This window comes from Heliangelus exortis, chromosome 29 (genome assembly GCF_036169615.1).
Source record: "Heliangelus exortis chromosome 29, bHelExo1.hap1, whole genome shotgun sequence".
NCBI lineage: Eukaryota > Metazoa > Chordata > Aves > Apodiformes > Trochilidae > Heliangelus > Heliangelus exortis.
The window spans coordinates 3,176,300-3,200,511 of NC_092450.1; the positions used below are offsets into that span (position 1 = coordinate 3,176,300).

General features: G+C 45.3%; 1 protein-coding gene across 10 annotated transcripts in view; it reads left to right on the forward strand.

Annotated features, from left to right (window-relative positions):
• TANC2 (tetratricopeptide repeat, ankyrin repeat and coiled-coil containing 2) overlaps window positions 1–24,212 on the forward strand; it is a 193,344-nt gene that overhangs the window by 148,386 nt on the left and 20,746 nt on the right. For all 10 annotated transcript variants that reach the window (XM_071728481.1, XM_071728485.1, XM_071728479.1 and 7 more), the window contains 6 exons: window positions 559–1,166; window positions 12,751–12,859; window positions 17,041–17,163; window positions 17,834–18,070; window positions 19,625–19,810; window positions 21,581–21,674. In XM_071728481.1, coding sequence (XP_071584582.1) covers window positions 559–1,166; window positions 12,751–12,859; window positions 17,041–17,163; window positions 17,834–18,070; window positions 19,625–19,810; window positions 21,581–21,674 — 1,357 coding nt within the window. The remainder of the gene's footprint in view (window positions 1–558; window positions 1,167–12,750; window positions 12,860–17,040; window positions 17,164–17,833; window positions 18,071–19,624; window positions 19,811–21,580; window positions 21,675–24,212) is intronic.

Genomic DNA, 24,212 nt, shown 5'->3' on the forward strand with positions numbered 1-24,212 from the left:
ATCATCAGTCAGCTCAGCAGATGAGAGGATCCCTGGCCCCACCATCCTGCAGCAGACAGATGGATTTGTTTTGCACGGGGGAAGCTTTGCTCTTCTCTGTCCTGATGTCTCTCTGCATTTCCCTGCTGACAGTGCCTGTGGGATGCAGGCTCTCACTTCAGGGGAGGTCCCTGGCTTTCTTTTGGCCTCAGGCCCATCAGCTTGGTTGTCAAGGCTCATTCACCCTGAGATGACAGCAGAAGATGGGATGTCACCTGGTGGTTGGGATGGGGTAGGAGTTACAAGGGCACTGCTTGGTGTAGGTTTCCCAGCCCTCTCTGTGGATGGGGTATTAGAACCCCTGCCCTTCATTTCTATTTCAGCCACATTTTCACACGCAATGGGCTTGATTATAGATGGGACTGTGACATCCTGAGGGCACCAAGTGCCATCTTGTGTGCTTGCCCTGATGGAAGAGGTCTTAAAGGAGTCTCAAAGGTGCTATTGTAAGACCTTATTCACTTAGTGAATAATAAACACTGCCAGCATGAGTATTCTTTTTTTTTTCTTTCTTTGTAGGAAATAATTAAGCTGTTGCCCTTCCACAGAATATTTTTGGATAGACTGGAAGAGAATGAAGCCATAGACCAGGACCTGCAGGCATACATCCTCCATCGGATCCACAGCAGCTCCGAGATCCAGAACAACATCTCCCTGAACGGCAAAATGGACAACACGACGTTTGGCAAACTCAGTTCTCACCTCAAGACCTTGAGCCAAGGGTCCTATCTGTACCTAAAACTCACTTTTGATCTCATAGAGAAAGGATACCTAGTACTAAAAAGCTCCAGCTACAAAGTAGTCCCAGTGTCCCTGTCTGAAGTTTACCTGTTGCAGTGCAATATGAAATTCCCAACGCAGTCTTCCTTTGATCGGGTTATGCCTCTCTTGAATGTGGCAGTGGCATCTCTGCATCCATTAACAGATGAACATATTTTTCAGGCCATTAATGCAGGTAACATTGAGGGCACTTTGGAGTGGGAGGACTTTCAGCAGAGGATGGAGAACCTTTCTATGTTTCTTATCAAACGTAGAGATATGACGCGAATGTTTGTTCATCCCTCTTTCCGAGAGTGGCTTATTTGGAGAGAAGAAGGTGAAAAGACCAAGTTTCTTTGTGATCCTAGGTAAGCAAACACTCTGTGAAATCAGGGTTTACAAACATATTTTGTTTCATGCATTTATCTGAATCATTTCTTTTTAGGAGGTTGCACGTGGAGGCATCTCACCTGGCTTTGGGCTGTCTACACTGTACATCTCTACACCTGTAGCAGCCACAACTGGGGCACACAACTGGGCACACAACTGGGCACACAACTGGCCCAGCAAACCTAATTGGGATTTTTAGAATGAGGTTGAGTTGCTCCTGTGCAGGTGTCACCAGGGATGTCTGTGTTTGAGCAGATTACTCGTGCCAGTCTGGAGAAGGGGGAGCACCCTCCCTTTCTCCAAAGGAACCAAAACCATGTGAAGCAGGGGGTAAGGAGGTGAAGGATGAACAGTGTGGATGTCTTTTGCAGTTGGCTTTTTGAAGTTAAGATCCTTGTAGGCCAACTACGTGTCTTTTTGAAAGCAAACTAAGGAACAGAATCAGGCTTTATGCATCCATAATCTCCATCCTGACAGCAGCTAAGTTCCTGGCTTAGCTCACAGGGAGCAGAATTTAATCATGGATAAGATTTATATTCTCTAAACCCAGTGATGACTATGAACAACGTTATCTTTGTTTCTGCTGAAGAGGGGAAGCAGGCACTCTTGACTGTAATTCTAGTAGTTTATCCACATAAGCTTTGTTCCATTTGGCCTGCCCATTTCTTCAAATAAGATTATAAAAAACAGGGAAACGCTTGGATTCAAGGCTGTGTCAGGCTCTGAAAAAAATATGATGGTATCTGCTGGAACCACAGAGCCACCTGTCAGATCACAGCAGCTGTTAGTGGTGTCAGAGTCATTTACCATTTTAAATTTAGTGGTAAACAAGCTGCAGCAGAAAAATACCCCATCACTCCTCCCCAGCAGACATCTCCTCTGGTTTAGTAGGTTCTGCACCATCATCCTGTCAAGTTGACCCTTTATGAAGCATCTCCCCACTGCAGGTGCCTTTGTATCCATCAATGTTCCTTCCTCAATACCCTTTCTTGGGGGGTGGGGGTGGGGGCATCCAGAGCTTGTCACTACAAGGTGCTTCTCCACCCCTGTGTGGTGCTTTCACCCACAGGGCTCAGAGCTCTCTCCCAGTTGCTCCCACTGGGTGCTACTGGTTTTGGCTGGTCCCTGTGGTTGTGGCTGGTCTGGCTGTGGGAGCTGTTGCCTGCCAGGCCTGGCAATGAGCAGTAATCACAAAGCACTCACTGTAGTGAGGTCCCCAGGGAAAAATCACTGCTCTCCTACAATAATGAAAAGAAAAAGGTGCAGGATGCTCCCATGGGGGGGAGGCACCCACGTGGGTTGGGTGCTGGGTAGCAATGCACATGGGTGGGGGATGTGAGGGCTTTGGACTTCTGGGTCCAGAAATGCTCCACTTCCTTCTCACAGCAATGGGTAAAGGCATTTCCAGTACCAAATTCAGAGTGAAACTCAAAGTATGCTGCATTTTGGGTGGTTTCACACTGAAAGCAGGTGTGCAGCCTCGTGGGGTTTTAGCACAAAGGCACAGATCAGCCCTGGCTTGCTTGGAAATGTGGTAGATCCCTGCTCTGAGGGCTCAGCTTTGGTGCTGCCTTTCATGAACATCTCCAGAGCACTACAGGAGACTTTCAGGCAAGGTTTCACCCCCTGGGTGCCATTTCATATCATAAATTGATGGTGACTTAAAGGCTTGGGGGAGCTCTTTGCAGGTAGGGGATCCCTCTGGGGCCCCACTTGGCTCCTTGCCTCTGGTGAACAAGAAGTTGGAATGGATGTAACAGCTCTTCCTGCCTTGAGTGTGAGTCCATACATACTGGAGGGCTAATAAATATCTCTAATGTTTAACATGCACTAATTGCATTACCCTCTGATGGTAGATAATGAAGCAGGATGCGTTTTGGTGATTAATAGACTGAACCCCCTGAGATTCAGCTATTACACTCCTCAAAATCCTCCTGTCCTGCTCTTGGGGAAGAGCTAATATTGAGATGTTGAGCTCAGAGCATGGTAAACCCTTGGTGACCATTAAGATCAGTAATGATTTTTCATTTTATTTCTTCTACAAGAAGCACAGCTCGCTGCTGCCAGAGCTCGTAGAATCAGCCTAGGAAAATTTGCCTCTGTCTGGTTTGTTCCCAGCCAGTTTGATTTCTTTCTGCTCATTTGAGAATTGAGAAGACATGACAACTGTGTGGACTGCTCCTGAAGTTCATTGTCCAGTGGTGCAGGCACAGACATGAAGCTTGATGACCTTGCTGTGCTGATCTGTAAAGAACTGGGTTGCTGAGGCTGGGTTTTTTTTTTTTCCTTAGAAGAGCCTCGAAGTGAAATGTGGTCTTGTGAAGCTGCTTTTAATTGACTTACCCTGACAGAATGTCCAGGTGTGAGGACATTACCAAGGAAATTGGGATAATGGGCCTTGTGCCCGTGGCACAGCTGCTGGGGTCATCTTGTCCTTAATGAGAGAGAATTCCCATGTTGTTGGCAAGGTGGCAAAGAGAGGAAGACCACAATATGCAGAAACAACCACATTTTTGTACAATTTAAAAGCCACAGCAGATCTCCATCCTGCAGTTTGCTGATGCAGCCCATTGAGATTCTCAGCCCTCCTCTTGGAATGCTCTCCATGCATTTGCTGTCCAAAAGAAATTGGCATTGAAGGGGAATCCATCCCTGCAGGCTCCCCAAGAGGGGAACCCCCCCAACACCCCCTTTGTTTAATAACAGGGCACCAAAAAAGCATTTGTCAGAGCATTTAACCAGCATTGCAGTAATGACTGCCTCAGCCTGGCAGTGTAGCTCTATTAACCAAGTGTCTTAGTTGACAAATAACATAAAACATTTTAGAGAAAGCCCAAATCCTTTGTGACTGGTGCACAGAGAAAGTGCTTATTATTGTACAGTTGCTCCCACATTTGTGTTTCTTATCCTCAGTTCTGCTAGAATGCTGTGCTGTTCTCTGCCTAGACTGCTTCCATGCAATTATATTCCTTGCTTTTTACAACATTAATAAAATGTTTTATCCTTCTGCTGCTGATGAAGGGACTGAGAGAGAGATCGAAGTGGAAGTGATTTGCTCTGGCAAGGAGAGCTGTGGGCAGATAGGGACCCCAGAAGTGAAATTACTCTCTCCAGTTTTAAGTATCAACATCTGAGTTACTTGTCTAGACTTGCTCTATAGTCAGAGGAGAGAAATAAGAAGGATTCATTTCATCATGAGCTAAAAGGTCTAAAATAGGTCAGGTGGAGAGTTCCTGGGAAGCATCTCCTCCTCTTGATTTACGAAGGGAGCCTCGGGGTGATGGGTTCCCCAGGAGACTTCTCCAATATTGACAAAACAAAACTGGATGAGATGAATGTGTCCAGGCCAATTCTAACCAATTCATGAGGTTTGGGGGTAGAGGCACAGATTTTTTTTTCTTGCACAGAAAAACTGAGGAAGGACAAAGAGATTTTCTGCACTACTGCACTCGTGTGACCGCCTTGATTTGGGCTTTTGCTTCTCAGGGTGGCAGTGGACCAGCCAGTGCTGGGCATGCTGCTGGGGTGTCCCCTGTTGTCACCACTCAGTCTGGACTCTGCACTTCTCAGGCATCTCCCCAACATCTGAGGGACAACAGCAAAATGAAGTTCTTCACCTCAAGTGCTTCACGTGATTTCTTAGATGGTATCCAACAATCAGGGATATCAAAAAAAAAAACCATAGGGAAAAGTTTTGGCGGTTCCATCACCAAGGTTGAGGGCATCTCATCTCTTCCCTTCTCTTCTACATCCCCAAATCTCCCTGTTCCCCAGGCCCCAGAGAGGGACACCCTGGATGGGTGAGCGTGCAGCAGCTGTGCAAGGAGAAGGCTGTTGCTGATCCAACGGGCTGAGTTGCCATGGTTTCTGGCAGAGCTGTCTTTTAGTACAATGCCATTTAGATATTTTGCATTTTTCTTTCTCCCTCAGGAGTCATGCTGCCAGGGGAGACTTGTCCTACACAAAATTAATGTTTTTGTATCTTACTCAGCAAAATGATAAGAGTGTATATATTATAGGAGAAAGAAAAAAAAAAAGTGGGGTATTTTTTTTTTCATTTTGGTGTAATGCTGAATATGATTGACAGATGGCAATCCCCAGCCAAAAGATAATTCATTTCGAAAGTTTGGAGGAAAAGAAGTTGTTGAAAGGGTATTTTTTAAAAATTCAGGGATTAAACAGCTTTAAAGGGGGGGTGGGTCCTGGCATTGTACATCAGGTTCTTGAAAATTATCCAGGTGGCTTCTCCGTGTGATGTTCACTTTGTCATTATGGTGCATGGATTTGTTGAATTTCTTCCCCTTTTACATTACAACATTCTTAAAAGCTCTTAAAATACATTCTGGATTACTGTTAGCTGAGATGACCAAGTCTTCACCAAAACTCTTGCTGTGTCTTAAGTGTTGTCTCTGCATGGATGGGTTTTACTCAGCGAAGCAAAAGCACCGTTTGAATTCAAGGTGAGGCAAAACAACAGCTTTGGGATTTCTTGGAATCCCTCTTCACTTCTGCAGAAAATTCAAAATACTGCAGTGCCTGAGAGCACCTTGTGAGGGTGGAATGACAGGGTTTTGAGGAGCAGTGGGCAGCCAGGACAGCCCCAGCCCTTGGGATGCAGCAGGGATCCAAGCGCTGCTGCTGCCACCACTGGGATTTTGTGTTTCTTTGCCATGAGTCACCTCTCCCAAGGTGTTGGTCATGGCTCCACGTGCCCTGTTTCCTACTTCTGCAAGTGTTGTAGCTCATGCTGGGCTTTTCTGCATGCCCCCAGGCCCATGCCAGCACTTGGTGCCTCAGCAGAACCAGGAGGGATGTGTTGTGCTTTGTCACTTTGACATCTCCAGCTCTGGGCTGGATGCCACATGTCACTGAAATACATGAGGTCAGGGGGTTTTTGCCATGCTCAGCCTGCTGTCCACTTGTCTGCAGTCGTGCAAGGCCTGGGCTGGGTCACTGTAATTAATTCCCACCTCACTGTGGGATCTGGTGTTTGGAGACCATCTCTAGAGCTCTGGTTTTGGCAGCCATGCAGAGCATGGCTGGAGCTGTGCCTTACCCGTGTCTTGGAGCAGGGCTTCCTCTCTACCCATAGCATGACAGGATAATGTTTCTTTCTCTTTTCATTTACTCCTCAAGCAGACCCCAGTGAGTGCCATATTTTCACATGCTGAAGATGAATCCATCATCATGTCCTCCAGTGAATCAGAGGGGCAAACACAATCTGTTCCCCAAGCAGCAGAGACCTGCTGGAGCGCTGACTCAGAGAATCCAACTCAGGCTTCCCATATGACTTCCAGAATAAAGTTTGCTGTCTCCATGACTTGTACATTTTGAAATATGAAAAGAATGGGGAGTACCTCAACAGAATGAACACAGGAAGCTTATTTTATGCATCCACATCACCAGCATCTCTGGATGTTAACTCTGACCTCATGCAGAAATGCAGAGCTCCAAAATAAATCATTAAAACCACAGGTAGCAAATTGGGCAGTTCTGATGGGGACTTCTCTGAGCATCAGAAACAAATACTTGTGTAAAAGTAGGGTCAGGACAGTGTGCACAGTGTGGCTTTGTGTCAGGTGAAGCAAGGAGGTGCCTTAGCTGCAGGTTTTGCCTCTGAAATTTGGGCAGGGCTGAAGCTGCAGTGACAGGAGGGGAGAGGAGAAATGGGAGACATTACAAATCATGACAGATGAGATGGAGAACAGATGTGGTTGCTACCATCAGAAAGGACTTGAGCAGAGCAGCTTGTTTTAACTGGCTCATTAGATGTGCAGCCAAAGCATTGAGATGCAGAGGGGGTTTGAATATATTTAGTGTCTGGAGTTACTGTCCTCATAAAATCTTTTTCTTTTCTTCTGGACAGTAAACTTCTGTGTGCTGTACCATTTTCACTCTTGATCAGAAGCAAATATTCATGAAATAATCCATTCTGTGGCACTGAGCCACCAGGAGCAGAGCAGTAGAGTTAATTGGAGGCAGTATTGGTGCTGACCAGGGAAAGAAATGTTCTTTAATTTCCTCCTGTTGTGCCAATCCTCAAGTTTTTAAGACTTGCTTAAGCAGCTGAGGCATCTTCCAGCAGTTCAGGAGAGAGCAGCCCTGACTTTGTTCTGTTTTGCTTCATATGTGGCCATTTATTCCTGGTCAGTGTCAGTAAAGCACTTCCAGATCACATTCCCCATGCTGCTCCAACCCCCTGGATTTTACATTTTTAATTATATTGCATCAGGTTGAACGTGAGCAGACACTGGATCACCTGTGGGTCTTTAGAGAGCTCCTCTGTATGTTAATTGGAGAACTGACTGAGAGCTGTTGGTACTCATTTTACCCACCCAACATATTTATGAAATATGCCAGCAGTCTTTTCACACTGCTCTTGCACAACCCTGCTTTTCTCTGAATATAAAGTAATCTGTTCTTGGCAACCAGCAGATTTTCTGCAAAGCTTTATGAACTGAACAGAGACAAGGGAATTGCATCCTTTACTCTCTGAATCTGAGGTTTTAAATCACATTAAGTCAGGGCCTGTAAGCATATGGAAATGCTTCTTTTTTCCTCTCCTTTATCCTTCTTTTTTTTTGTTCTGTATTTTTCAGTCATTGTATCTTTTGTTACCCTAAATCTGAAGGGGCCACTGGAGTTGTCTGGTTTTCCTCTTTGCTGCATCTCAGGGCAGTTCCCAGCACCCAAACTGCTGTTGTCTTACATAGCATCAAGGTTCTCCAGGATCAGCTCCTGACATGGGTGCAGCTCTGTTATCCCAGATAAGCTCCAGACAGGCTCTTTCTCTGTGACAGCCAAGCTTGTGACATAATCTGAGGCGTGCACTCCCCATCCTTGATAAAATATCCTTGGTAAAATATGGGTGCAGCACGGATATGGAATTTTTAGTAGCCAGCCTTGAGAAATAACAAGTCCACAGTGCCTGGGCAGCAGTGTAACCCAGCAGTGATCAGTCTGGCACTTCCCTTTGGTGGAAATGACATCAGGTGTGAAACATCATCATCAGATGGCTTGCTAAGAGAAACCAGGTGCTGGATGTTTGTGGCTCGTGGATGTTTTGATGCTTGGGTTGAGCCTTCTCTGGTTTGCAGGTCTGACCCATGAATCCATTGGTGCATGGGCTGAGCCTTATCATCTGTACTATAAAAAAGAAAGCTCAGATATCTTGTCTAGTCCCTTTGGCCTGTGAATCCCATGGGTTTTGCTCAGAATGATGGACTTCTAGTTTACAGCTGGGGCCATTCAGTGTTGCTCTGGGCAGTGTGGGTCAGTGCAAATAAGTCAACTCTTGGGTGAAGAAGACAAGCAGCAACCATGCTGGCAGGGGGGACTTTTCACTTCCTGGGAGTGTGTCTGTGGTTTCCTACAGCAGCTGGAATTGGTAGGACACCGTGGCTGTGTCCTTGGGTTTTTTTCTAGGCAGGGTGATGGTTTTGGATCAGATGCTCCCCACCTTTTCCTTGCTCCAGTGAGGAGTGAGAGATCTGACCTGAGGGGTAGAAAGATTTTTCCTGGTTTTGAACTTGCCTGTCCCAGTGAGCCCAGCAAATTAAGTCAGTGTTTAATTCTCTAGGAAAGAATGTCACATGCTTAAGAGCCTTTTCTATTTCCTTTGAGTTTCTTGAGTTTCCTTGTATAAAGTTAATTCCTTCCAAGTTAATTCGCAATTATAACATCAGAGGGAAATGATGTTACAAAAATCAATAAATCGATTTGGGTGATTAAATGATCCTTCAAGAGGAGCTCACAGAGCTGAGCTTGGCCTTTTCTGCAGCCTGGATGGATCCTTCTGAAAGCAAAGGAGGCTCCAAGCTTTGTCAGAGCAGACAATGAAGTTATCAAATTGCACTCTGCAGAGCTGAGGAGAGAATGAATTCACATCTCTTGGCAGATCAGATGTACCAGGCTCTGGATTCTGGAATGGTTCCATGGGATTAGCTGGCAGAAAGGAGCTGTGGGTGTAAATCAGGGAATTTGGACTTCAGGAGGGTCAGAAGGACTGATTCTCAGGTTTTTGCCTGTCTTTTGCTCTGGTAATGCCAATGCCTCAACACTAAAGCAATTTTACACCCTTTTAGGTGTTTTACTTTGCCTGAAGGATAGGAGAGTACAGATTAAGCACAATCTGAGAGCTTTCAGTATTTTCTTTAGTGTTTCCCTGTGCTCCATCACAGCTCTTTGGTCACACTGGTGTTTAGTTCCTATACTTTGTCCCCTTCCAGAGGACAAGGGCACAACGAGGGATGTGCTTGAGGTACCAACTCCCCTTGTCCTGTCCAGAGCCATTACCTGCCTCAGCTTTGGGTGACAAAGGGAGCAGATGTCTGGGGACCACTGCTGACCCCAACATCTCCCCTTGGGCCCACTTTCACTTGGCTCCCCCCTTACAGCTGCTGTGGGTGCTGGTTTGTGCTGGGCAGGGGCTTGGGAGGATGAAATGAAGCTGATTTTTATGTCTTTGTATCTACATGTACATGCACATCCCCACAGGCACCCTGGGCCCTTACAGCAGCTGACAAAGGCTGCTGGAGCTGAGCTGGCAGCACTATTAATTTTTCACAAAAAAGAAGGCTTACATTAAAAATAGGAAAAAAAAAAAAAAATCTCTGATAATACAGTCTGCAGTGGTGAAATTCAAAGCAAATCATTTCACTGGGCTCTTGGATGTAGGAATCATTACTGCCATCCTCAGCTGTGTTTAAAAAAAGAAGAAAAAAAAAAAAAAAAAAGAAAAGAAAAAAAAAAAGCCTGTGCTGCTGGAGCCTGGTTTAGCTTGCAGTTAATGTTGACAGAACAAGTGATGGCAAGTATTTATCAACAAGCCCAAAGCCAAGGTCTGGGGAATATTGCAGAGGTAATGCATTACTCATGAATACTGTGCTTTATTCTGGAATAGTTCATACAGGAATAGTTCATACATGTCTTCTTTGGAGCAGCCAAAGTCATGCATAGAATTAAATTTAGATAAATACCCTCCCAGCTGCTGCTGGAAAGTAGTTCAGGAGCTAACAGAGAAAGCTGGGCCTGTGTGGCAGGCAGGAGCTGCATTTCATCACTGCCTGCCAAGGAAAGGCACGTTCCATGGTTCTGGATCTTAAATTTATGCTTAGGATTGGTACAATTTGAAGAAAGCTGGGGAGGGACATTTTATAAGGGCATAGAGTGAAAGGACAAGGAGAAATGGCTTTAAACTGGCAGAGGGGGGATTCAAGTTAAACACTGGGAAGAAATTCTTTGGGGTGAGGGTGCTGAGCCCCTGGTTGCCCAGAGAAGCTGTGGCTGCCCCATCCCTGGCAGTGCTGAAGGCTGAATGGGGCTTGGAGCAGCCTGGGCTGGTGGGAGGTGTCCCTGCCCATGGCAAGGGTGGCACTGGATGAGCTTTAAGGTCCCTCCAACCCAAACCAGTCTGGGATTTCATGACCTGTCAGTTTGCTGTCACCTGTGTTGTCTTTGACACATGACATTGGTCTTGTCCCCACAAGGATGGCCCTGAAGCCAGTCTGGGAGCTCTGGATGGAGGTTTCTGAATGTTTCTTGAGCAAATGAATACATGTTGTGCTCCTCCACAAAAAGCTGTGCAAGCTGGAAGACCTTTGGTGTGAGGGTGCTGAGCCCAGGATGCCCAGAGAAGCTGTGGCTGCCCCATCCCTGGCAGTGCTGAAGGTTGGATGGGGCTTGGAGCAGCATGGGCTGGGGGAGGTGTTTTTAAAGGTGATCTTCAAGGTCCCTTCCAACCCAAACCAGTCTGGGATACAATGATAGTTCCAGCTCCATTCAGAGCCTTCCCAAACATTTTCAAGTTTTCCATCAACAGTCAAACAAATGGCATGACTTGTGTGACATGATAAATAGAGGGGTGGCAGCCATGGTTCTTGGCCCACCAACCTGATGGCACCCAATGAGCTTGGATCACCAACTTTTTGGTAAAGGTAAATGCTCTTCTCCAACATATCAGCTCAGCTTTATGCAGCTGAGATGCACTGAGTGGATTGATTATAGGTTTTCATCATCTGGCTGAACATGGGGACTGATAAAATCCAGTGACTGCTGCCCTCCTTGACTTGCAGCTGTACCCAGCACCACTCAGGCTGTGTTTGAATCAGTTGTTCCCTTCTGATCTGTTTCTCCTTTCCAGGGGCCTTTCTGGGGGTTAATCAGTGAGCATTTGGCTGTCTCCTTTAAAAGGAGTGACTTCATGTTCTCCTCCCACTCCAGGAATGGGGAACAAAGAGGGAAGAGAGAAAAGAAGGAAAGGCAAAAATCTGGAGATAACTTGAGGTGCTACAACCACTTCCAAGGCCCATCTGTTTTCCCAGCTTTTTACATCTTGTCCCTTCTGGTGGTGCTAATGTGGAGAATTCTCCCAGCACAGCCCTGTGTAAATCAGTGGCACTGCCCTTTGCACCAGGCATCCTGCTTGATGAAAAGCACTCAGCTGAGGCATCTGAGCTGCATCTTGATGGGTTGAGTCACCATCTGGAAGAGCTGTGACTGGGACAGCAGAGCTATGGAATCCCTACGTGGGCATCTCCCTGTGTGCCAGCCCAGGGTGTGGAGAGGAAACAAAACACACACACACAAAAAAAAGGGATTTTTCAGGTTCTCTGTCATCTTCATTCACTCCAAGTGTGAATGGTACCATCAGTCAGTCAGGCAAGAGTTGCTGGTGACCCTTGAGTTGATGGCAGTCCCAGGAATTTCACTGCATTTTGCAGAGAGGCATAAAGAGAATTACTGCCCAGTGAGAGAGTTTCTTCTATTACACAGAAATGGGATGTGGTGCCTTTTCACCTGTCAAGACCTGGAGATGAAGTTCTGCCTTGTAAGCAGAAGGCATTTCATTGTCCACTCCACACATCCACATCCTACCAAGGGCTGGCAGAGCATCACTGGGCTCTGTGAGAATGAATTTTAGGTCCAAAAAGAATTTTATTGGCAAGGCTTGGGGGGGATCTTGCCCAACACCTGGCTGTGGTGTTGCAAGTCTTCCTCTTTTACTCCAAGTTGATGTTAATGTGGAGGAATCATTCTCCCTGCATGGATGTGTGCTGGTAAATCCTCAATTTTGTGAAAACTGTCTGCTGCAATGTTTTCTTGCTGTCATTTTGGTGCTCTGGGAGATGATTTATTGATTACAGTGGTGTAGGACTGAGAGTTGGACCCAAAGGTTCTTCCCAACCATGATGTTTCAATGAGGATTGGTGGTGTGCCTTCAGAGTAAGGTTCTCCTCTGCAAAATGACAATAAAAATGGCACTTTGTTTTTTCTAAAGTTGTACTTCTGATGTTTCCAAATTCACATCTGCTCATAGAAAATATATTGGGTTTGTTTTGGGGTTTTTTTGTTGTCCCTCCAATGTTTGAGGTTTTTGGAGCTGTCAGTGATCACCAATAAGAAAGGATGCCTTTAGCTGGTGATTTACAAGTGAGAATTAGTCCAGCTCTGCTTCCCAGAGCTTGACAAGTTTGGAGGCTTTGCAAGAGGCAAAACTGTTGTTAAAAGTTGTTCTGATGGTGTAACAAGCAAATGCTAACGTGCTCTCCCTTCTGGTTTCAGGAGTGGCCACACATTACTTGCCTTCTGGTTTTCCCGTCAGGAAGGAAAATTAAATCGACAGCAAACTATTGAACTGGGACATCACATTCTCAAAGCACATATTTTTAAGGTAACAAAAATTAAAATTAAGAATTATGCCAACTTCATCCCCGTTGCAGATAATCCAGCAGCGTTGAGTCTCTCCTTGTTTCAGGGTTTTTGTAAGAAGTGTGATTGCTTCAGCTGCTGAAATGGGTAGAAAACTGGCAGTGGTGTAAAAGAAATCCTGGAAATTAAACCTTCCTCTGACTGGAAATTCAGCATGTAACCTCCTTACCTAAAATTAGTCTTCTACCAGGTTTCTTCTGATGGAAGCGAGTTCTTGTGACAAGAAATAAAGAAATAAATCATTTAAAAGGAGGGGTTTTGAAGAAGCCAACCCAAAATGGTTGTTAAGGGGAAATTTTATGGTCATTATCATCTTTACAGAGACTTAGATAATGGAAAGGTAACCTGGGTGTGAAGATCAACATGACCCATAAACTTAAATGACATTTTTGTGCCTCCTGGCCCATGTGCCAGATGATGGAAATGAGAGGGTGGATTTGTGAGATAAAGAATTTCTCAAAGCCATTGGTAGCTGTGGGTGCTTAACACCAGGAAAAACAAGGCTGTGTTTTTATCTGGACTATAAATGATTTTGTAGACTTAACTTTAGCACTCCTGGGTTTTTTTAGAGCAAACAGGTATTTTCTGCCTTGTGGCAGTCCTGATGGATTTCTTTATGAAGTTCTGTGTGCCCAGTTCACCATCAGGTGCAGCAGCAAAGTCTCCTCGTTTGGGAAAGTGATGGCAGGAGCCAAAGGAAGAAGCCCAGATGGTCACAATCTCCCATCAGTCTCTAATTTTCAAATTCTGAATTAGGTTCCCAAGGCTGGATTCAGCAGTGAGTTTACAAGGCAGCTGCCTCAGAGATCTAAATCTGCTTCCAAATCTTCATTTCACATTTCCCCAGCAGAACCAAATAACAGGGGTTTCAGGCTCTAAACAACTGCCAGTTTTCATTAGGTGGACAAGTTGCCTGTAGATTCCAGATTTAACTGAGCAGTCTTTACAATAGGAGAAAATGCCAATTAGCATATGAAACATGTCAGTTGAGCCTTCTGGTTCTAATCACTCCCCAAAATCCTAGGGCTTGCAACACCATCTTAAGAATAGCAGTCTGGGGGACAGATAAACATACCAGTGTGTTGTTTAGAAGTGCTATGAAGTTTTGAAAGGCTTGGGATTAGCTGGATTAGAAACATTTTAAAACTGAAGGCTTTTGCTTTGCATTGAAAAGGTTTATTCCCATCTTTGTATTTAACAAGTGTTTACTGAGGGTTTGTGAGTGTTTGCTGAGTGAAACAATAACTGCATTAGGTTTTGAAGGAGATGTGGAGCTGGAATATTGCAGACCACATTTTAAGATCTTGAGTGTTCTCTTAAGAAAATATTTCTCAGAGTACACACAGGCTCCTTTCCCTGTTGTTACTGGTTTTGTTCCTAAACAGACAAGTTGGGTTTTTTATCCTTTTTATCCCTTTTCATTCTCTCCAGTCTTTTGCTGAAGCTGTTCCCCTTTTCTGCCAAGGAGGGAGTGTGGCAGGTCATCAGTTCAGGGTGTTTTTCCTGAAGGATTGTGTTTGAGCAGCCACAGCTTTCTGCAGACACAGAGGTCCTGGTTTGGAAGGGATTTGTGGAGGCCTCATGCCATTGTAATTCCTTTTTTTTTTTACCCATCATGGAGAAGAGCAGAGCTAAGGGATTCTGTCCAGCCAGGGAGTCCTGAGAGCTTGGGACAGGGACAAACTTTGATTAAACAGTGCAGAAAACTTATTTGTCCTTCCTCAATCCCCATTGGTTTGAATCCACCAAAACCTTGTGCAAGGAAATGATGGGATGTTTGGAATTTGTAAGAAGTCAGTGATGTGCAGTCACAAGGTGATGGTCTGATGGGTGTAAAGAAACTTCTACAGTTCTCTGGGTGGCTGAGATCTGCTGCTTTTCTTCTTTAAACACAAACATTCTCATTCAGTTTGTGTGTGGGGATGGAAGTACAGGGTTTTTTTGTCTTTTCAAGCAATTACCAGTTTTAACAGGAGCATATGGAAACCCAGCTTGAAATGAAAGGGCAGGAAAAGAAATGTGCAATAATGGGACAAGAAGACCCAAACTTCAGACTGATGTATGTTTTGCAAATCAACCAAAGAGAAGTCTTCAATTTGATCTTAAATTAGTCATCTGAAATGTTAGTAATCCAGAAATAAAAATCCCAGATTGAGGATGTAATGACAGGTACAGGCAGACTCACCTGGAAAGCTACAGGTATGTAAAGGTGTCTGATATTCCTTAAAGAACATCCTGATGTCTTGTGGTGAAGGTGCCAGTGGCCATATAGCAGAGGAAGCCCTAAGTCAGAAATTAAGGATGCTGACAGGCACATGCAGGGCTGCAGGCCAAAAAAAAAAGCAAGGCTGATGGAAAATTGGGGTTGTGTGGGGCTGGCAAAGTTGTTCCAGTGAAGCCTGGATGCTCAGTCCATGCCTTGCTCTGTACTGGATGGTCCCAGCATAGTGGAAACCCCCACTGATATTTTGGTTTGACAGTGGGTCAAGTCAGGATTTTTTTTGCTGAGGGATTCAGCAAAATTCCTTCCAGTTCTTGGCAGAAAAGGGGAACAGAAAAAGAAGATACAAGGTGTAAAATGAGAAATAGTGCAATTTTGTTTCAGCAGTTGAGTGATGATAGTGCTGAATGTATTTGTTTCTTAAAGGATAAATGTCATCTTTTATGTCTTGCACTAATAGCTAAATATGTGTGTTCTAAGGCAGCAGGGAAGAATTTTATAGCATATGTGATTATCTTCAGATGGCTATTCTGAAAATACAGACTCTTCCCCTTGGGCCTGATGGTGACTCAAACAGCTTATTTATGGGTTTTGATAGTATTGTAACTATTTTTAAATTATTCAAACTGTTTATTATAAAATTGTTTTCCATTTTTCCAATTACATTGGACTGAGTTCAGTGAAATTTAACACTGACCCCTGATGTCCTGTCTTGGGTTGTTTCAAAAGCAGTGTTTAATGGTGGCTGAAATCCCTGAGCTCTTTTTCTGCCTCTTAACACAAGCAGCTCTTTTTCTCTATTTAGCTCCCTGCATTTTGAAGGAAACAAGCATGTGGAGTTGTTATTTATAAAACCTTTTCTAATCTGTTGCTTCTTTTTATGGTAAAACTGTTCCAAATGACAAATCTGGTGATGGTTGGTGCGATGCTTCAGAACATCTTTCACACGTAGGGATTAGAGGGCTGCAGCCAAATCCAGCAGCAGGCTGAGGTGATGATTGCTCCACATTTTCCTTTAGAAGAAGCAAATCCCACCTTTTTGCTGCTGGTTTGCTTCCCACCACCCTACACCATCTCAGTCTGCCAGAAAGAAAGACTTAGACCCTGAAATGCTACCGAGAGAAATGACCACCCAGCACAGAAAAGGGGGTTTGTTATCAAATCAGATTTCAAGCTGGCTGGCTGGTTTCCATGGAAACAGCAGGCTTGGAGGAAAGATGGAGAGCAGAGCAGCTCTGTTCTGGGCAGACCCACATCCCATCACAGAGCAAAGCATGGTGCCCACCATGCTAATCCCTTCTTCTGGGCTCCCAGCAAGGTGTTTGCTCCCATCTGGTGGCTCCAGAGAGGTTACTGCTCCTTCCATAACAGTTCTGTGCTTTGCCAATTTGTGTTGCTGGAAAACTATGTCAGACCTTATATATATTCCTCATGGACACCAGCTGGAAAGGTTGGGAGTTGGTCTGGTGTGAGATATGAGAATGGTTCTCTAGGCTGTGGTTGATATTGCTTTGATTTCTCATCCTGTGAGCAGATCCTATCCAGGTCAGCTGTCTGAATAATCAGGAAACTTTGTGAATCAGTTCAGCCAAAATAATGTGTATTTTATTTTAAAAAAATAAAAAAGGAATCATGCTGTGCTCCTGCACGTGACATTTTCTGGGGGTGTTGAATGGATTCAGGCTGCTCACAGTTTAATCCTGCCACTCCAAGCCCCTGGAGGTGGCTGCAGTGCCTTTGCAAGTTATTTCCTACAAGTTTATTAATTCACTGCAAAGGTCAGATGTGGCAAATTGTCACATTATCTTCTGTTTAGCTGTTACTGTCTGCAAACTTCAGAGAGTCCAAAGACCCAGGAGGATCTGCCCAGTGTATTGGAGGGTGTTTGTAAGCTTGCATCTAAGTTGTCTTTTCTTTTTTAGGGGCTGAGTAAAAAAGTTGGGGTATCTTCCTCCATCCTGCAAGGGCTTTGGATCTCCTACAGTACTGAAGGTCTCTCGATGGCTTTGGCATCCCTGAGAAATCTGTACACCCCAAACATAAAGGTACTGGAGGAAAAGAGCTGGGGTGGCTCAGAGCCCTGATGGGAAGCTCCAGCAATGCTCCTGTGTTTTCTGGAGCTGATCTCATGGCCATGGGATTTGGACTTGGTCTTTGAGGTTTTTTCCAACATTAATAATTCTATGGGGTTTTTTTACCATCTGGGATGATCCCTCAAGCCTTCTGTGTTGACCTGGGATCTCCTTTTAATCACAGTGAGTGAACAGTGCATTTGGGAGCATCCAAAATGGTTCACTTGGATTTCTCTTCCCCAGAGGTGGGGGATGTGGCAGCTGCTGTTGGAATTGGACAGCCCCATGCAGGGCTCTGCCTCTAGGCAGGCACTAGCTGGGAGGCAGCACCAAACCCAACAGCACCAGCCAATTCAGGCCCCATGTAAGGATGAACGTGGTGGCCTCAGGGACTTCATCTCTACAACAAGAAGGATTTCAGACAGGATAAAAATTTCAGATGGTCAGCTGGAAGGATGCTTGCCCCAGCTTCTTTGCATAAATGCCTGAAATGGGACCATATTCTGGCAGATATTTTTACTGAGTGCTTTGTGTCCTTTGCTATTGGGTTGGGAGCATTCAGAATTCTCTGGTCTGAATTCTTGTGTGGCCTTGAAAATGAACTTAATGTCTCACCTCACAGAGCTCTTCTTGCCCCGTGCAGGTCAGTCGGTTGCTGATTTTAGGAGGTGCAAACGTGAACTATCGGACTGAAGTTCTGAACAATGCTCCCATTTTGTGTGTCCAATCTCACCTGGGTTACACAGAGATGGTGGCTTTGCTCTTGGAGTTTGGGGCCAACGTAGATGCTGCATCAGAAAGTGGCCTGACCCCCCTTGGCTATGCAGCTGCTGCTGGGTTCCTAAGTATTGTGGTGCTGCTGTGCAAGAAACGGGCTAAGGTAAAGTGACCACGTCCCTCAAAAAGCTGATTTAAACTCTGCCATGGTTCTGCCAGGCAGGGCACAAGCTGCAGGTGGGATGCAAAGTTCTTGCTAAAGCAGCAAGATGATCCTCCAGCAGATGAAGGTGGGATGGTGCTGCTAAGGGTTGGCTTTGCTGTGAAAAGGCAGCAGCTTTGAGCGTCTCGCGTTGACACCAAAGCTTAGGAGCTCACGAGGGTCTGGAATTAGGATTCCAGGCTGAGGTAGGAGCTGCCTAATCCCACTGCATGGATGGGCTGCAGAAAAATTCTTGGGGAGAAGTCCTTGAAGTCCAGGTTAAAATGGCAACGTTGCTTTTGCAGCATGGAGCATTCTTTAAATATCTCCTTGAGAAACATTTTTCGAAAACTTCCATCAGGCTTGCCCTAGAAAAATACCCTTTGTTTAGCTTTGTGGTGAGTGTTTGGAGTTCTAATTACATATAATGAGTCAAGTTCAAATATTTTGTTGAAGAAGAAAACTCTGCTGATTTTTGAAGTGGAGCCTCCTGGAAGCAATTTGTGGTTTCTCTATAAGTTTAGCTCCAGTTCAAAAAGCAAAATACGGGTTTGTATAGTTTTGGTATGAAAATCAGGATGACTGAGAGATCTGTTTAGATCTTGCTGTGTTGTCTGTAATAATGTGAAGGCAAAAAATAATCCTGCTTTTGTTGGGCTGCTTTGAGAGAGTGGTGACTCTGACACTTGTTGGTAAGAAGCAGCTTTCTGTCTCAGAGAAGAGGAATATTTGGGCTACACAATGCAGTGCAGAAGTCTTTCCTCTGTCAGTTTTCCTTGAGAAATAAGCTGAGAAAGGAGAAATACTAATATCTTATTAATACAAATGTGTTATGAGAAGTATTTTTCTTATCTATTCTAGAACTAAATATATTAATATAATTATTTCTCAAGAGAAATGAGACTTACTGTGTCTCATGTCCTCTTTTCTCCAAGTTGCTGGTATTGTGATAGGACCCAGAAAACCCAGAAATTTATTCAGTTCAAGCCATGCCCTGTCCTGAAAAGCCAACCAAAAAAGTTCCTACAGGGCTACTAAATGCCATCTCTGTTTCTTCCTGACTTCTGCCTGCCCTGGGCTTGTGTTTTATGCTTTTGGCTGCAGGCTGAGGCACTTCTGCCTCTCTCAAAAGAAGGAAATGGCATCTGGAAAACAAGCTGGGTTTTCGCTTGGGGCTTTGGGTGAAGGAGATGATAGCAATGTAGAATGATTTCAACCCACAAGAAAACACAATTGCTGGACTTGGGGATGCAAAGGGAAAAATGCATTTGCAGCCTTTGAATCTGAAAAGAGCTGAAAAAATAATGGTGATTTCCCCAAAGCAAGCACTTTTCACCAAGAGGATGCTTCGGCCTGGGGAAGAGCTCTAGGAGTGGTGGTTTTCTGGTGGTGGGAGGGCTAGTGCTCCAGAAAACTGCACATAGGGCCCATTATTTTGAAACAGGGGGTGAAAATTACAAAGAAAGAAATGTTGGTTTGCCCCTGATTCAGCTCATCCTCTCACCTCTTCCCAAGGTGGATCATTTGGACAAGAACGGTCAGTGCGCTCTGGTTCACGCTGCTCTCAGAGGACACTTGGAGGTGGTGAAGTTCTTGATCCAATGTGACTGGACCATGGCTGGGCAGCAGCAGGGAGTGTTCAAGAAGAGCCACGCCATCCAGCAAGCTCTGATTGCTGCAGCCAGCATGGGTTACACTGAGGTAGGACCTGCCAGCACATCACTGCTGCCCTGGGGTGGGAAACATTGGCCAAACACTGACCAAAGAGGGGCTGGGAGGCAGAGTTCATACCTCTCTCCTGTTCTTCTTCCCCTTCTCATCCCAGGCAGCAGGGCCCAGAGATGCCTTGGCAAACCCTGTGGGCTGGTGTCCAAGAGAGGAAGTGTAACAAACCTTTGAGCTGTTGGAGTAAACCTTTAAGCAAGGGTGGATAAACAGTGTGTTGCTTACACTGCTCCTCCAGCCCTGTCAAGGGAGTGTGGGACCACAGAGTTTTGGACTGTACATCCCAAGGGAGAAGAGTCAGAGAGCTTCCTCCTGTTGTAGAATCCCAGACTGAGGAGCTGATTAATGAGAGCTGGGAAATTCCTGTTAGCTGAGTGACTCTGAGTTGGGCCGATTAGAAGCAGATGTGACTTCAAAACTCTAAAGATCTGCACACTGAGGACATGATTTGTAACAGGGCACAGCTTTTAAAATGGGAATTTCCCCCAAATAACACTGGTCACCTTTGTGAGTTAGAGAAAGGAGCTGAGGGTTTGTTTAATATTTCTGTTCTACCATGAAAGGTCCATGGCTGCCTTTGAAAAACACTGTTTTGGCATGCTGGCAGTCATAGGAGGTGCAAGCTCATGATTAATTTGCTCTTTGCCTCCAACTTCAGTGGTAAAACAAGTATTTAAAATGTTTAGAAAGTGACCTTAATCCCTGGTGGAACCCTGCTGGAGTCCTTGCTGTGATACACCCATGTGTAACTGTACCAGATGGAGCTTTACTCTTCAGGGAGGCAACAAGAGGTCCCCTGAGCAGACCAGCACCCACCTGGGGGTCACCTGAGAGCACAGGGGGGTTTAGCTGATGCCACCCCATTGAGGCAGCACCATACACTCAAGGCACCTCATGGGCATCACTGGCAGGACATGGAAAATGACACCAAATTCTCTCTGTGCCCACAGAGAGGTGCAGGCAGGGCTCCCCTCCAGGATACTCAAAAAATGCTGACCAGAGCCCAGCAGATAATTGTTTCTCCTAGAATGAAGAAACCATTTTCATCCTGCAATCACTAAAGTAAAATCTTCATTTTCCTCTTAGCCTCTTGCTTTCTCACATCATTGGATGCAAACACTGAAATTTTCTGCCACTTCTCAGTCAATTAAGTCATTTAATTTACTCTTTAAAAAGTTAATTTGCTTCTCTGGGGTTTCAAGCACCCACAGCTGGAAGAAAGATAGTGAAAGTCTTGAAGGTACTTTCAGAATCTATTAGCTCCTCTCAAACAAATACCATTTTTAAGGGGCTGCTCATCTTGGCTGGAGCATCAGCTAATGAAAAGGGTCACTGCCCCATTGCATCACTTGTCCTTGCCTCAGTTTCCCCAGCAGTAAAAGAAGATGATCATAGTCATAGGAACCCCCCCAGTGGGAACTGGTGCCAATGGACACAGTTGGGTTTCTGATGGACACTGTGAGGTTTCCTCACTGGTGACAGCAGCTGGGGATGAATCCTCTGCCCACACTGGGTCACCTGCAGCAGGACAGAGACAGTGATGAGAAGCTGCTGCTGCAAAGGCTCATCCTGTACAGGGCAGCAGGTTCAGTGATTGATCCTCCAGAAGAGTTTTTACTAGAGCTCAGGGTGCCAAGCAGAACCTGTTCCTTTTCCTTGGTGGATTCAGAGCAGCTCATGTGAAGATGTCAGCATTTCATATATAATGCATCCAAGCTTGGGAGCTGACGTGTCATTTTGTTTCAGATTGTCTCCTACCTGCTTGATCTGCCAGAAAAAGATGAAGAAGAGGTGGAGCGAGCACAAATCAACAGCTTTGACAGCCTCTGGGGAGAGACAGGTGATTTCTGTAGATGCTGTAGCTTCTTGCATGTTTCTCTTTGTATTTTTGGGCTCTCCATCACCTGATACATCCCTGTGCCTGGTGGTGTTTTGATGAAAGGAGAAGGGTCAGTTTCTGGGATGGCATTTCAGGTGATTTACCAGTGCCAGGCTGGAGCTTGCACTCAGTTTAAGTCAAACAGAGAAGTTTGGGGTATGAAAATCCTGAGCCTCTGGTGCTCCTGGCACTTTACATGCAGCATCTCTGACAACCAGACACTTAATTTCTCTGAAACATCTCCCATTAAGTGAGATGGACACAAAATTCTGCTTTTTTCTCTTGATACTGGGCATATTTATCCAAAGCATCTCCCTGTTTCCCCTTCGCTTTTACACCATGACTGTTACATTAGCTGTGGATTTTCTGAAAACTTCCCCTTGTTTAGCACCTGGGGATGAAAAAGACCTTGTGTGCAATACTGGTTTTTTTGTGTTGATGGGTGGGATCCAGAAGCCCTGCTTGCCTCATTTCTGCCAAAACAAATCAGCCTTTCACCCCATCCACCCCACGGGTACTCATCACACTATCATCTCCATTTCTTGAGCTACTCAAACTTGGAATTGTTAGCTTTTAGCTCCAGTGACCTCGTAAATATTACCCACTGTCATTTGTACTCAGCTCACTAATCTACTTGCATCACTGGTAATGTTCCTGTCAAGTTGATACACCAAGGTAATGTTCCTGTCTGAGTAACAGAGCACTGATTTTGATCCTGTCAGCTTTGTTTAAAAATGACACAATCCAAGGGCACAGAGAGGGGCTGGTGTCTGGCTCGGGGCTGGGTTGGGTTGGTTCTGGTTAGAAGAGTGGGACCAGGGGGCAGCTGGGTTATGTTTTAAGCTGATTTGTGTGCTCTACATTTGAAAATGGAGCCTTGTAATGAATGGAGTCTACCAGAAGGTCTCGCCCCTGAGCTTTAAAGGTCAGAGATAGAGGGATGAGTTGTCCCAGCAAGGAGCCAGCCAGGTGGCCAGGATGCCCTGGGCCACTCCTGGGGCACTGGGGATGGAGTTGGCTCCTGCACAGACCTGAGTGCAAGGGCCTTGTGCTGTTATTAGCAGAACTGAGGGCAATGTATACAAATAAGCAATTTAAAAGTGCCCCTAGGATGTCATGGGAGAAGAAAGAAGTTGGATATGGAATTAGTCAAATGCAATGACTGAGCCTTGGCAATAGATCAGCAGCTTTGCTCCCAGTGAGCCCACAGCTCTCAGTGGTGACCACACCAGAGACACCTCACACCAAGTGTTCTCTGGTAAGGAGGATGGTGATGCTCACACCTTCAAAATGGGATCAGAAGCCACTGAGATGTCTCCCAGCAGTCTGACCACATGGGCAGTGTCAATATTACAAACATCTCCGTGGGATCAGGTAGTCCTGAGCTGTCCAAATGAATGTGGCAAAGCCTGGTATAAAGCCACAGGGGTTTTGGAGTTCAGCCCATCCCTGGAGCTCTGCATCCACAGGTCACACTGTCCTGCTTTCTGACCTGCTCAGCCCTCCAGTCTGAGAGCCAAACACCTTGCTCTTCTCCCTGATACTCTCTTTCCTTTTCCTTTGTGTCCTGAGCAGCTCCCAGCTTGCCCATTGCCTTGAGGACTCCATCACAGGAGAGTGGAAGAGTCCATCTCTCTTGTCCCCCTTCCCATAGCTCTTCCCCACAACAGTGCCAGAAGCTGGGCTCATACAGACATCTGCAAGTTCAGGAGGAGTTTCTGAGTAACTGGAGCAGCTGGTAACAGGGATTCAGGGTGAGGAGTCAGCTCAAAGGAATACTCATTTATTCCATTACATTTGTGATAGGTAAGATGGGAAAACAAACCAAAAAAAATCCACGCACCAAATCCAGCACTCTTTTGTCCTGTTTCTGTTTGTTCTCAAGACTCCTTTTCACAATGTTTTATTATTCTTTTCCCAAAAGTGAGTGTAGGTAAATTTCAAGACTAAGGCAGGCTTCCACCTAAAAATAGCCATCAGCTTGAAAAATCTGAATCATGCTTTGTTTTTTTTCATACTTGTTGCTCATGTGTCTGATCTTCTGCAGGGCTGCCTGCCTGGCTTGGTGCTGTCAGCCTGATCTCATCCAAATGGTACTGCCAAGTTACATCATAAGTTTAGGAATTGCTGACAGCAAACTATAGCCAACTCCAGATGGAATATTTTCCCCTAGGACAAGACTTAATAGCAAAACCCAGCACAAAAGTATCTGAGTCACTTTTAAGAACTCCATCAGAGTTGGAGGTGCAAAGAATGACTCCATCAAACTGTGTTTGTCGTGCTGCCAGGCTGTGAAACAGATACACGTGCCATGAAGGAGCAATTTAATGATTCCTTCTCCAGATAAAGCTTTTCTCTAAAAAAAAAACCAAACCAAACTAGGAGTGCTCTGCAGAACCAGAGGCAGAATGTGCCATGGCAGATCCCTGGTGCTGGAGACTGTGGCTTGTCTGATGCTGATTGACAGAGCACGTCCACACCTGAAACTTGTCCCAGGTT